Below are 14,537 nucleotides of genomic sequence, written 5' to 3'. Positions count from 1 at the left end.
AAGCTGAAAATTTGCATACGTCTTTATTTTGATGGTATAAAACTTACCTCAAAAGTCTCATATAATCACGTGTCCGCGACTTAAGATATTTAAGGTCAAAGGTCACGAAAATGAGTTTTCTGCAAATATCTCGTTTCCCTTACACTTTATGACATTTAAGGTGGTAAGAAAAATTGTAGAATGGAAAATTCTCTTCAATTTTTGTCTTAAGTACTTTTATGTACCTTCAACCCTTCTTAAGATAGAGCGCAAAGAGTGGGGGACCGCTTACCTGTGTATACGGTAACGCGAAGTCAGCCAGTAGGATTCAATAAATAATAAGTTATATAGTTAATTATTCACTTAAAATACTATTATTATCATTAAATTTTTATTATTTATTATTTAATAAACTATATTTATAGATATTAATTATAAAATATATATTTTTTATATAATATTTATTTTATTTTTACCAAACATACAATATTAAATAAAATACTTTTCGTCCATATTACTACGAATATTATATCTCGAAATACAAATCTCTTGTACGGCGGTTGCTGTCTCTGCGAATCTGTAGCAGATGCTCCTTTGTTATATATGACCTAACCGTTTTTTTTTTAATACGACTTTCTACACACCGTGGCGAATGAGTTTGGGACTTCTATGTATATACGCACAATAGCGGTGGAGGGATATTTCACTTGATGATGGGAATGGTAGGGTAGAGCTATTTCTCTGCGTTAGTATTTCTTTACCGAAAAAAATTTATTTTATCGTTCAGTTGAAAAAGACATCTTAGCATCGACAGACGTATAATTTTGAGTGAATATTTTTAATTGCAATGGCTGATTTGTGTTTTATTTGTAACAAGTTAATATCAGAAGGTGTCTCTGTGAGTGTTGTGCGTGGCTTACAAACATTAAAAACTGCAAATTTTGAAAGAAATGACGGTCATATAAATTATTTAAATACTACAACATATATTATCGATGGTGGATTTCTTTTGCACCGCGTTGTATGGAATAAAGATGATACTTTCTGTAATATTTTACATAAATACGTCAGATATTTACAAACACATTATGGCTCAAGTATCGTTGTTGTATTTGAAGAACTGCCGGTATTTCAAAATCTTACGAACTCCGTTTTGATGAAACAATGAATGTGCCTATCAGCCAAGAACAATTTTTATCGAACACATCTAATAAAAAAATCTTTAGAGACATGCTTATCGACAAATTAAAAGCTGTTAATATCACTACAAAACAAGCCAGAGATGATGCTGATTTTCTTATTGTAGAAACAGCTATTGCAGAGTCTGAACATGTAGGAAAAACTTCCGTCATTGTAGGAGAAGATATTGATTTGCTAGTTATCTTGATAGGACGAGCTCAATCACATCAACAAGAAATTTTTTTTAAAAAAATTGGTAAGGGTAATGCGGAGACAAAATTATATTCATCGAAAAGTTTTGATAAATACCCTCATTCTAAGAAACACATCTTATTTTTACACGCGTTTAGTGGATGTGATATGACTTCTGCGATTTATAGGAAAGGTAAAATATCGTTTATTAAAATGTTCGAAAAAAATCACCATTTACATCAGTCACCTCAACTATTTCAACAAAAAAACTGCTCTGTACAAGAATTATTTGAAAATGGAGTACGTATTTTCTTAGCAGCGTATAATACTCCAACATCAGAAGACGATATAGACTTTTTTCGATACACCCAGTTCATCAAACCAACAAGACTCAACAAACCAGTGCAGTTATCAAGTCTTCCACCTTCAAGTGCAGCAGCTGGTCAGCATATCATTCGTGTCTATTATCAGACCCAAATTTGGTTGGGAAATGATTTAGAACCCCAAGAATTCGGCTGGGTAATGCAAAATGAATTTCTGGAAACAATAACAACATTATTACCGCCAGCACCAGAAGAACTGCTGAATACAATATTTTGCATTTGCAAGAAAGGTTGTGGTTCTAATTGCGGATGCAGGAAATTAGGATTGCAATGTACTTTAATTTGTGCGCAGTGTAATGGACAATTATGTCTAAACGCTTCATCAACTTCAGATGATTTCAATGAAGAAAGTGAATATGCACCTGATATTCTTGAATATTTTTATTCTGATACTTTAATAAACGAGAATGATGATGATAAATCAGATATTGAGCAGTCAGAGGAAGAAGAACAAGAAGAAGAAGAAGAAGACGATGAAGAAGAAAATTAATACAAAAATATTAACCATACATAATAAAAGAATATATATTATATTTGTAACTTTAATAAATCGATTATTGGATTAATAAATAAATATATAATTTAAACAAATAATAAATATGATTTTTTCAGTATTTAATTAAATATAAAAATGATTATTGTTGAATTCTGTACTTGATCTTAATTTATCGTATATACAGCTGTTAAAAATATCATTAAAGTTCATTTGAAATATTTCATTTAATATTGTATGTTTGTTAAAAATAAAATAAATATTATATAAAAAATATATACATATTTTATAATTAATGTCTATAAATATAGTTTATTAAATAATAAATAATAAAAAATTAATAATAATAATAGTATTTTAAGTGAATAATTAACTATATAACTTATTATTTATTGAATCCTACTGGCTGACTTCGCGTTACCGTATACACAGGTAAGCGGTCCCCCACTCTTTGCGCTCTATCTTAAGAAGGGTTGATGGTACATAAAAGTACTTGAGATAAAAATTGAAGAGAATTTTCCATTCTACAATTTTTTTTACCACCTTAAATGTCATAAAGTGTAAGGGAAACGAGATATTTGCAGAAAACTCATTTTCGTGACCTTTGACCTTAAATATCTTAAGTCGCGGACACGTGATTATATGAGACTTTTGAGGTAAGTTTTATACCATCAAAATAAAGACGTATGCAAATTTTCAGCTTATTATCTTTAATTCCGAGGTTGCATCCTTATTTTACAGGAATAAACATAAGCTTTTTACTTTCAGTGGCGAGTGTTGATATTATTCTGTAGTAATGTTAGTTTTGAATTTGGTTAATTTCTAATCATAAAATAAGACGACTATTCTCCAATTGGAATTTTTTTAGAAGGGTAAATGTAAAGATCTTTGTGTTGAGGAAATATTTTCTGTTACTGTTTTATTAGAAAATACAACATATAGTCAAAGAGAAATAGCAAGAACTGTGGTGTATATCATGGTTAGTTCGAAAGGTGGATCAAAAACTTAAAGGTCAATTCGGAAAGGTTGGTGTGGCAGAAAGCTGTCAGCCATCCCCAGAGAATAACGAATTTGAAAGAATTTAACTGTAAAACACAGAAGATTCACCTTTAGAGATATAACGAATAAATTAGATGAAGCCTGTGGTCTCTGTACGCTGAAATTTGTTTAGCATGGGGTTCAAATGTCACAAGCTTATTAAGAAGCCGAAACTAGCACCACAAATGCTCAAGAAACGCTTAGCTTGGACAAATTTGCATATGGACTGGACTATTGATGATTGGCAAAAATTAAGTTAATACATTATTTTATTTTCATACCTTATGATTTTTATTCACATTTACAGGTTTGCTTTAGTGATGAAGCAACATTTTCATTAACGATCTGATCTGTATTCAGTGGAAACGAAATGGGACGTTTATATGTGGTAGAAAGAACCATGTGACAGGACCAGTAACTATAAAACGGTCTTGCAGACATTAAAAGTTGTTTGATAGGGCTTGAAACTCCTAAATCACTATAGCCCGGCTACTCACCACACACGAACCTCATCGAAAATCTCTGGGAGTGCCATAAAGAAAATTGGCCGAGGAAGTAATATTAAAAAAGATTCAATTGATAAAGAGAATAATTTTTCGTCGGAACTATAATGATGGCCATTTAAAAGAAATAGTTTAAAAGAATTGTTAATAATATTATATAATATTAAGTATCTTTAAAACGTTATGGAATATATTCTTTATCGGAAGGTTGTCTTTTCTTTTGGCTTGGGATTTCTAATTTATGATGAGAATAGGGCCAGTTGAAAATTAGATTTCGCCCAAATAATATTTAGCGGTGCCTTTAACCCATTTTGGTTTTGTGTCTCCACTGTTAACTTTAGCACATAGCCGGAGCCTAAGACAAGCCCATCAGAAGGCCGACCAGGTAACACATTTGATGCCTAGTTCAGAGTGTTACAAAATTTTGTAAAATTCACACTCCTTCCATATTAATATCATTATAAATAAAATAAATATATCTGATACTAACCGCTATCCTATCTGCCAAGGTTTTATTGTAGATTTCTTCATAACATTGTTTGATTTCCTCCAGATCGATTTCAGATCTTGAAACAACAATTCTGATCAAAGTTCTATCGTCAGTACCGACGCCTGCCATTGAATCGTGCAGCCTGGTTACCAAATACGCAACTTGATCTCTTACGCACAGGATAAGGTGTAACATGGCTTGTTTAGCATTTCCTGCAAAATAAGGTTAATAAAATATCTTAAATAACAAAACGCAATAAAAGAAAACTTTCTATTTGACATCGATTTAGGAAACAAAAACTTAAATTTTTTTTGCATTTAACAAATGACAGTGAACACATTTGACAACTGATAAACACATGTCATTAAAGCTGGCGCAATGAATGTTTGTCGGAAATACATTCCATATTCGTTTTTGATGATTTAAACAATTCTACCAATAATTAACAAAGCACACGTGCTCTGTTTTGACCAGTGAAGTTAAAAAATAATGAATAATGAATCTACTTCCTTTATGTCATTAATTTTTGCAGGAATTTAAAAATTTTGATGGTTCAATTATCTTTTGACTAACTGTCGAATGCAATATAAACAAGTGCTATTGAAATATAAAAATATCTAATATAATCTGTTCACTGAATCCGTCTTGGACTATTTGACAGATTCATTATTGGAAACATACAGCACAAACATTCCTACCTCTCACAAGAACTCAAATAAACTTACTGTCAGACTTCTTTCATTAAAAAAAGAAGAAAAATCATGAATACTGGGAGTGTATATTCCCTAATTTTCATTAAAAATTATCCATTTGCAAATGCTAATCTAAAAATGGCTACAAAAATTCAAAAATAAGCATTTAAACCTTTATTTTAATTCAGTCATGCAGTCTTTTGATATTTATGTGTTAAAAAATTAGAAAGTTAATACTCTAATCACAAAAAAAATCAAAACCTGGTGTTCCTATTCACTTCACCAAGTGAGGTGAATAGGAACAGGTAAAAAGTGTATAAGGTGTGTTCAATCACAAATTAACCCCTTAATTTGTAGTCTCACATTATTCTTAGCTTCTTAATCTATTATAGTTTCACCGTGTATAAGTGACATTGTAAAACCATATCGTATAATATTTTAATAATTAGTTCATTTACCTACAACTAAATAAATTGCCGAATAATATATTTTCTAATTGAACTTCTTAAGTGTCGCAATTAAGGCGTAGATTAAATTGTAGGGTAAGCAAAGTTTGTTGGTATAGTATGATAGGAAGCAATAACCTCTGTGCTGAGGTATGAATTATTTGTGAGATTATAAATTGGGGATTTGAGCTCATGTGAGTGCAGTCTACTACAGTCAATCATAAGTAGTTACCTAACGAACATCATATTGTGTAATTACCAGTAGCTGTCAATAAAATCAACACTTTTACTCCACAACTTCAACTCTTATTATACCTATTATCATCGATCGACAAGAAGCGGACAAAGGGGCATTTACAAACCGATTCGAACCTCAAATCCAAGTCCGAAACTTTCCAGGTGTAATATGTGTATACAAATAAATATAAAGTTTGTTTTATTGGAAAAATTTATTGCTGAAATGAAAAATACACTTTTAAGGTCGGCTAATATACACAAATCACTAAGATCATTGTTAAAACTAATCATGTTTTTAAACCGAGACGAGGTATTCACGTTTATATATACAGACAACTGTCTCATAATATCGTCGGGTTTAAAAAATGCTTCCTCTTCAGTTTCGGAAAATTTCCAAGCCTGGGAAACCTTCTTAAAAAAGATTCCTACGTAGCCGCCATCTTGATGATAGAGAACTTTAATAACGTAGAGCCTGAAAGATGCTTGGTCTTGTCATACACTTTGACCACTAAGAAGTCTCCAGGGTTAACGCAAGTGTTTGTTTCTTCATCAAAATGATGACAGCTCCTTGTCACTGTCTTGGAGAGAGTTTTCTGAAGCACTAGATTCTCGTTCTAGCTTTTTAGTGCGACTGGAAATTTCTTTTGAGGGATTCAGCTCTATCTTCTGAACCCCTGATGGTCCTGCTTCAGATTCAAACTCTTTTTCTTCTAAATCTGTCGCCACAACACTTTTTCTCGGTTCGACATTCATTTTTGTTTTGTTTTTCTTTTGTCTCTGAGTATCAGACTGTCTTAATGTCTTCAAAAGTTCTTTAAAAGTTTCATCAATCCCTTCCACGCGAACAGAACCTTACAAGGGCGTTTGTGTTCCAGATTATCTGGTATTATCATTGTCTGAGTTCGGCTGCATCCTCTCGACTTTGGTGCGATCCAAAGGCGTGATGCCACATTTTTTAAACCCTGATTTGGCATTTTCCTCTGAAAGACTATCAACCAGTTTCTTTAAAAGTCTAGGAAACTTTTCTTCAGCTACTGTGGATTTATTCCTGCCTGGTCCTGTTTTCCATTCCTTAACTGTTTTGCACCAAATAATCTTCATGGGTCTGAAAAATATCACATCGAGGGGCTGAGTAAGGTGAGTGGAATTACTTGGTAAACATATAAACTTGATGTTTTTTTCTTGGCACAATTGGATTAAATCGATTGACAAGTGAGACGACAAGTTGTCCCCAATCAATTATTTTTTCCTTTCTAGGTCCTTGAAAAAGGGAATTACAATGGACTGAATCCAGTCACTGAAACAAAAACAATCAAACCAGCTGACTTGGTACGATTAAAACGAGAGTTTTTCGGACCTCCCTCCTTCCAACTGTCGTATGAATGTTGAGCCTTAATATACAACATAAGGTGGTAATATTTTACCCTCTCCACTAGCTGCAAACATTATGGAAGTAGACGCTTTTGATGAGTTGACTACTCGTTCTGGGTACTTGCAGCCACGTATAACTTTAAATTTCCCAAAGCCATATCACATTAGCCAACCTGCAAAACTTAAATAGCCCAACGAAAATAATATATATATGTTTGGGAAGATTATTGTTATTATTTAGTGAAGTTTTGTTCCTATTCACCCCATTTTAGGGTACTAAATCGACAACACAGTTGGAATCAGGAACAGTGACCCGAGTATAACAATTACTATTTTTTGCTAAGTTCGTCAAATTTTGGCTTTGACTGACTGAATCGTGAATTCAAAATAAAGACTTATTCACGTGCAGTTTATCAACAAAATGAAACAGCATCAATTAAAACAATAAAACAAAGGTTTAACTGTTTATTTTTGAAATTTTATAGCGGTTTATAGATTATTTACATCTGGAAAATGTTTAATTTAAATTAATGACGATTTGGCGTTGTATGCTAATTCAGTTATAATTATTTTAAAATTCCCGCAAAAATTAATTTGAGATAAAGAAAGTAGACCATCATTCATTTTATTTTTTAACTTCATTAGTCAACAACGTCGCACATGTGCTTAGTTAACAATTTTGTGATAAAACTAATCACAATAACTAAAAGAAACTAATATGATTAACATATAGATATGTGACAGAAATTTGATCTTAATTTCAACAGTGAACTTTGAAGAACTGTGATATGCGGATTCTTTGGTCTATAAGAATAAGACACCTTTTCACGACCTAAATACCTAGATAAATCAAATAGAATAGTTTTATAGCAAACAATTATCTGAAAGCATCGTAATCTTTGATTGAAAAGTAGAATTGAAACTTAATAAATGAATTCCATGGAATATTGGGACATTTAACAAAAAATATGAAAGAATTCGTTTAAGAAACATGCCTAATTTATTGCAGATTATACATTAATTTTTATTTTACCTGAAAATTCATTTTCAATGGCTTTTTCAATGGGATGTCCAACAATTTCTTCATATTTATCGAATATCAAATTCAACTGGTGTTTATTTCTTTGGCAGAATACAGCATTAAATACTGATTCTTCGGTTCCAGCAAAAAGAAGTTCTCCAGCTTGTAACAATGCTTGAGCATCTTTAAAGGCACTTTCTTCGTCTATGACGTCGGACTCATCTCTGCAACCCTACGATATTAAGGGAGATATTAAATCAGAAGTAACACATCAATATAATAAATCTCTAAATAACAAAAAGTAATATTAATCGACTTTATGTAATAAAAATGGCACCAACATCTAATTTTGCTCTTATGAAATTAAAGTGTTAAGCTCTTGTACATGAACACATCACTAATACTGTTTGGAGTATAGTATTCAGCCATGACCGGAGTTGCAGGAGCACCGAAAACATTAACATGAAGAAAACTTTAGAAATTCTGAAACATTAATACTAACAGTGACCAAATCTTGCTAAACATAACAAGAAACAAATTATGAAAAATTTAAAACGAATTAGACTTCGTGTGGAAAAAGCGCGATAGAGAATCTGTGCTTATAGAAAAATAAGAAATAATTTGTTGAATTAATCGATATTTATGAGAAATTTGAAAATTAATAAGAGAAAGCACTAATATTTTCTATATGGGTGAAACATGGACTAATGAATGACATTTTGTGAGAAAAGTTTGGCAAGATAAATAGGTTAAAAAATGCTCGTCAGGTATTTACTACAGATTTGCTTACTGGATTAAAATTTCAAGTGGTCAACGTAGTACTTAGATTATCACTGATATTGGAGGAGATAAAGTATTTGTTTATCACGATTTGTTAGAATTTCTCCCCAAAGTTACGAAAAATTACCATGAAGAGATTACTTCTGTTTCCGAAGGTTATTTTGGTCAAATGATACATTTCCTACAATCAAATATCACAATTGTAGAAAGTGACTCATGTTTTAATTATTTTTTGTAGGCCAGTAAAATTGGACATTTACCTTATAGAAAAAAATATTTTGTTCCGACAAAAGGAGAAAATTTAATTATTTAATTAACAAATTAGAAGATTATTACAGAATCTGTTTAATCTCTTAAAAATTGACAAAAACCTTCTTCTGACTGTTCAGAGAATATGCGTTCAAATAGAAGATATCTCATTTTATATGAAATCAATTTCAATAATTTGACTGGTCTATTTTTAAACTGTTTAAATGTTTTGGCAAAGATTTGGGTTCTAAGAAAAATGTAAAGTTGTCAGCGTGTATTATTTAACTTGAAGTTATCTGCAATGTTATAGTTAATGTCTTTCTCTAACAGTAGATAATGTCTGCGATCAACAACATCATTGCAAATTACGGCGATGTAACTAGCAACAACGCCATTATTCGGATAGCGATTTTATTGCCTGTTATCTGTACGTCGCTTTCATAAGCGCACTGATAGGTATTTCATAAAGCAAAGAACAGAATTGTTTGTAGTATTATTACTAGTGAAGGAGCTTTTACGTTTACTTTTTGTGAATTGTGAGTAATTTAGTTTAATTCAATTTGGTGACAAATAATAAATAGGATTGGCAGTAGTATAGTGAACCGTATATCAAAAAGAACCGTCACAATTTAACACCAGAAGAAAAAACTATGATCGGAAATGTGTTTGAGGGACTTAGAGCCAGAGAACAAAATATGAATGTAAGCGATGCAGTTACACTATGAAGTATTTTGACAAAAGTTTCCGAAGCTAGTGTGTAGAGAGTAATTATAACAGACGATGAAACAAACGATAATAATACTTTGAAGGTTGACAAGAGGAAGGAAACAAATAAAATTGGATGATACAACCAAACAGGCTATTTGTCGTGCAGTACATGAATTTTATTTCACATATTTTACGTGAAAGTAACTTTAAAGGTATTTCAATAGAAAGAGGAAGAGGAATAGTACCCCTATTGAAAAATAAGAAATTATTTTATCGCGCAAAAAGTATCTGAGACAAATAACAGAATTTCGAAGAGATGGAAAAAACATTTGCAGATGAAATATGGTTAAATGAAGGACATACTGTGACAAAAATATGGCAGGATTTAAATGTGAAAATCAAACGAAAAGCTTTCCGAACTGTACGAAGATGGTTGCGTTTCGATTTAATTTGAGTCTCTTATCACCTCCTAACACGTGTTTCTGGGTCTACCCGTCATCAGAGAGAGTTTGTAAGAAGACTCAAACTAAACCAAAACGCACCGACTACTCTGGAAATTATAGAAAAAATAATTACCAGAGTATGCTACTGGAGACATCTAGTGAGGAAAGATAAAGTTAAATGTGTCGATAGTAATATTAAAGTATACAATTTACTTTAATTATTGCTATCGACACATTTAACTTCATCTTTCCTAACTGGTTTGTCGACAGGTTTAAAAGCCCCATCGGACAAGGGAAAACGCCTTATTATTAGCCATATTGGTAGCGATTGGTAGTAAAAAGACTGGAGATTGCCATGAGGAAATGGATTTATAAAAAATGGGTTTCAGATATTCTGTTAAAAATCGAACCAGGATCTGTTATTGTTATGGATAACGCTCCATATCACTGCCGGCGTGTAGAACAGTTATCAACCACTAAATGGAAAAAAGCCGAGATTGCGAATTGGCTTACTAAAAAACAATTTTGAAAATCGAGTTACTAAACTTAGCATGGTGTTACAAAGATAAATATATTAAATATGTAGTAGATAAAATGGCGCGATTAAATCATTACCTAACAGTAACTGGAAAAAGAAAAAGCTCTGATTAGTTAATAAGCAAACAAATACACCAATAATATCACATTTAAAAATAAAGTACTAAATGATTCATTAAACATCAAAAATCTCATTTGACAATAACTGGTAAAAAGCTATAAGACGTCTTAAGATAGCCAAGTAAATCACTTAAAAAGAAATTTGAGTGGGATAGATTTAAGGGATAAGAACCTATGGAAACGGAAATGCAATTCATTTTGGTTGCAATGACTTACCGTGGATAATCCGACTAATAATCTTTTTAATGTTCCTGAGGTATCTCCTTTGATATCAGATTCCAATGAGCGTTGGTACACTGAAACAAAACATCATCCTTAGAGCTAAAAACTATACACAAGGTCAACAATTATGAAAACCTTTGTCAAAATATCCTAATAATAAGACCAAAATACGAGCGCAAGATAAGATATAATATATATTATACGTAATTGATCAAAATTGTACGAAAAACATGGCGGCTAATGAAAAGGTCTATTACTCAAACTCCGCTTTTTGCCTCTTATAGGGATGTTTATGTTATCAGAGAATGAATAAAAATTGATTATTCTTATGCTTTAGTTTAAAAAAAAATTTGGAATCTTCTATTATTTACAGATCTCTAATTATAAACAATAAGGCCTAGTAAATATACAAGTTTGAAGACGCTCATTGCTTTACTATACAGACGATTTGAAGTTCGATGACAGGACTGGCATATGTGTTAAGGGACTCAGTTTCTTCTTAATGAAAAACTCATAGACATATAATACAAATAGACTGAGCGTTGTGATACAATCACGTTCCCCCAGTACGATAGAGAACACTCACGTAAAGCATTCCCTACATATCTTTCTAATCGCCCGGGTTTATCGACCACGTAACCTATGGGAAATGACCAATGGGAAAGTCATTGCGGTCGATAAAATTGGTCCATTAGAAACACACGCAGGAACTGCTTTGTGACAGTTTTCTTTGTCGCACTAGGTTAAACGGTGGTGTATGGCAGCGCTCAGATTATTATTTGTGTTATATGCCTTTGGGAAAACCTGATATACCAGAACTTGAGCTATCCGGCCATTCAATAAATCGACATGTCCAGTAATACAGCAGCCTCCGCCCACTTTCCTTTCTGCCAATACACCGGGTATGTTCAAAGAGTCTATCCGTCGCGTCAAAGAGACTAACCTCAAAACTTATCAGGTGCACGTGTCTACATATTTACCTGCTGTTTCAGATGAAAATATTGAAAAAAAAAATTAAATTAAACTCGATATATACGACATACCATTATAGCTGTGAAAATTGCTTGATTTACTTAAATAATAAGCGAAAGATGGATATTTTATAAAATAAAGAATATACCTATACAATATACAGTGATGAGTGTCTTACCACCCGGCTTTTTAACGTAAGAGATAGAAAACACAGTTACCTTGTAAAATAAAAAGAGATGAAACTCGTAGAGGTGAGAAATAATCGATAGAAACCTATAATTTACATTACATTACATTACCACTATCGATAGTCTCACACCTTTAGACGTTAGCTTCGAGCTAAATCATCTCGGTCATAATTATTATGTGTAAAGTCGTATGTGTGACGTATTTCCATTTTTTAATTTCGCATAAAGTAAAAACTGATTGACCACAATAAAGCAAAAATGTGAATAAAATAATTTATTTAATAGTGATTATTTAATCTAAAGTTTTAAATTATTAACCAAGAATAATTTCTATGATTTGAACAGCAGCAGAACAATAACCCAAACTGTCACTACATAATTATAAAAGACTGATGGATCAGAGTTCAAGGCACGATGTTCTCATCCAGGCGCTCAGGGTTCGAATCCAACATGGAGGTTTTACTTTTTTAAAATTAAAATTTGAAATTATGCAGATATTATATCGTTTTGCTTTAAACCACTAAACATTTATTTCAGTCTTTATTAGAAGTGTTTATAGTAAAACATGAAAATCTTATTGAAAAAACAATGTCGTACTTTCGAAAATAAAGTAAAAATTCTTCAAACATAAAAGAACGTTCTAAATAAATGTACTTACAAAAAATATTTAAATAGGTAGAAATTCTATAAAAATATTCTAAATAAACGTATTTTATTCTAATGAAATGTATTTACAAAAAATGTTCGAATGAGCCTCCATTAGCAGTAGAGCAATAACCCAATCTATTATAAAAGTTTCGTCTAACATTAGTTAATGTTTCTGGACTAATACCTCTCATTGAACGACATAAATCTGTCAGCCTGATCAGCGGTATCTGACAATACCGAGCATTCATTGAATTGTGACGGCCATGCAATGAAAACGTACATTCATCGGTGAACAAAACGTTCTCTAAAAAATGTTCATCTTGATGTGACATTTCCATTGCAGTTTGACAAAATTCTAAACGTCTATATCAATCCCCAGGAATTGTTCGTTGGATTTATGAAGTTTATAAGGACCGTATCCAAGTTTTTTCAAAATTTTACCTACTCTAAATCTTGAAATTCCATATTGTTCTCCGAGACGAGATGTTGATTGGGTAGGATTTTGCTCAATACTTGCACAAATCAAAGTGTTCCTTAGTTCCAAATCTGGATTTACCTCCTTTCGTCTACGAACTCCTCTTGGAGCGAACACTGATCCATAAGTAAAAAAAATTACGTATAATAGACTGAATTGTTGATCGTGCTGGAGCCGGCCTATTTGGAAACATATTTACAAATTGTTGTTTAATCATTTTGTTGATTGTTGAATAACATTAGATATGCAGATGACACTATAGTTTTTGCCGATAATCTGAATGACTTACAGATATTAACAAATCGCATAACAGAAGTCAGCAACAGATACGGACTAGCTCTTAACCAAATAAAGACTAACCAATAAAGAAAACCAAATTTATGACAATTAGTAAAAAACCAATACTAAACGCTCAACTTACAATCAACCAACAGAATATCGAAAGAGTCGAGCAATATACATATCTAGGCACCAATTTAAATAGCCAATTTGACCACTCAACAGAAATTAAACAGCGAATAATAAAAGCAAAAGCAGCATTCGTTAGAATGAGAACCATTTTCAACAGTCGAGACATATCATTAAAAACAAAATGCCGTCTATTGAACTGCTACATATTCACAGTTCTGCTCTACGGGATGGAAGCATGGACACTGACTGTTGCATCTATGAATCGGCTCGAAGCTTTCGAGATGTGGTGTTATAGGCGCATCTCACGTATATCCTGGGTTGACAGAGTTACTAATGTGGAGGTCCTGCGTAGAATGGGGAAAGAATGTGAAATTCTCATGACCGTCAAAACTAAAAAGTTGGAATATCTAGGACATGTAATGAGAAATCCAGAACGTTACGGCCTTCTCCAGCTGATTCTCCAAGGGAAAGTGAATGGTAAGAGAGGACCGGGAAGAAGACGCATTTCCTGGCTTCAAAATTTGCGAAAGTGGCATAACACGACTACCACTGAACTCTTCCGTTCTGCAATAAATAAAGTAAAGATAGCCGTGATGATCGCCAACATCCGGAACGGATAGGCACTTTAAGAAGAAGAAATCATTTTGTCTGATAATCCATTCACATGCCAGACAACAATTTGCACTTTTTCCTCGACCGTTAAAACCATTTTTACGAATTGTTTTTTCAATAAAAAGTTTCTGTTTACCGTGCAAAAACA

General features: G+C 32.3%; 1 protein-coding gene across 2 annotated transcripts in view; it reads right to left on the bottom strand.

The window, feature by feature from the left end:
• Window positions 1–14,537, bottom strand: part of LOC140436493 (annexin B9-like) — a 38,312-nt gene that overhangs the window by 5,074 nt on the left and 18,701 nt on the right. For both annotated transcript variants that reach the window (XM_072525355.1, XM_072525356.1), the window contains exons 4-6: window positions 11,078–11,157; window positions 8,037–8,256; window positions 4,258–4,469 (exon numbers count right to left, since the gene is read on the bottom strand). In XM_072525355.1, coding sequence (XP_072381456.1) covers window positions 4,258–4,469; window positions 8,037–8,256; window positions 11,078–11,157 — 512 coding nt within the window. The remainder of the gene's footprint in view (window positions 1–4,257; window positions 4,470–8,036; window positions 8,257–11,077; window positions 11,158–14,537) is intronic.

The sequence above is a fragment of the Diabrotica undecimpunctata genome, chromosome 3 (genome assembly GCF_040954645.1).
Source record: "Diabrotica undecimpunctata isolate CICGRU chromosome 3, icDiaUnde3, whole genome shotgun sequence".
In the NCBI taxonomy this organism is placed as follows: Eukaryota; Metazoa; Arthropoda; class Insecta; order Coleoptera; family Chrysomelidae; genus Diabrotica; species Diabrotica undecimpunctata.
Note: the sequence above shows the minus strand (reverse complement) of the source record. Positions and strands in the feature narration are given on the sequence as shown.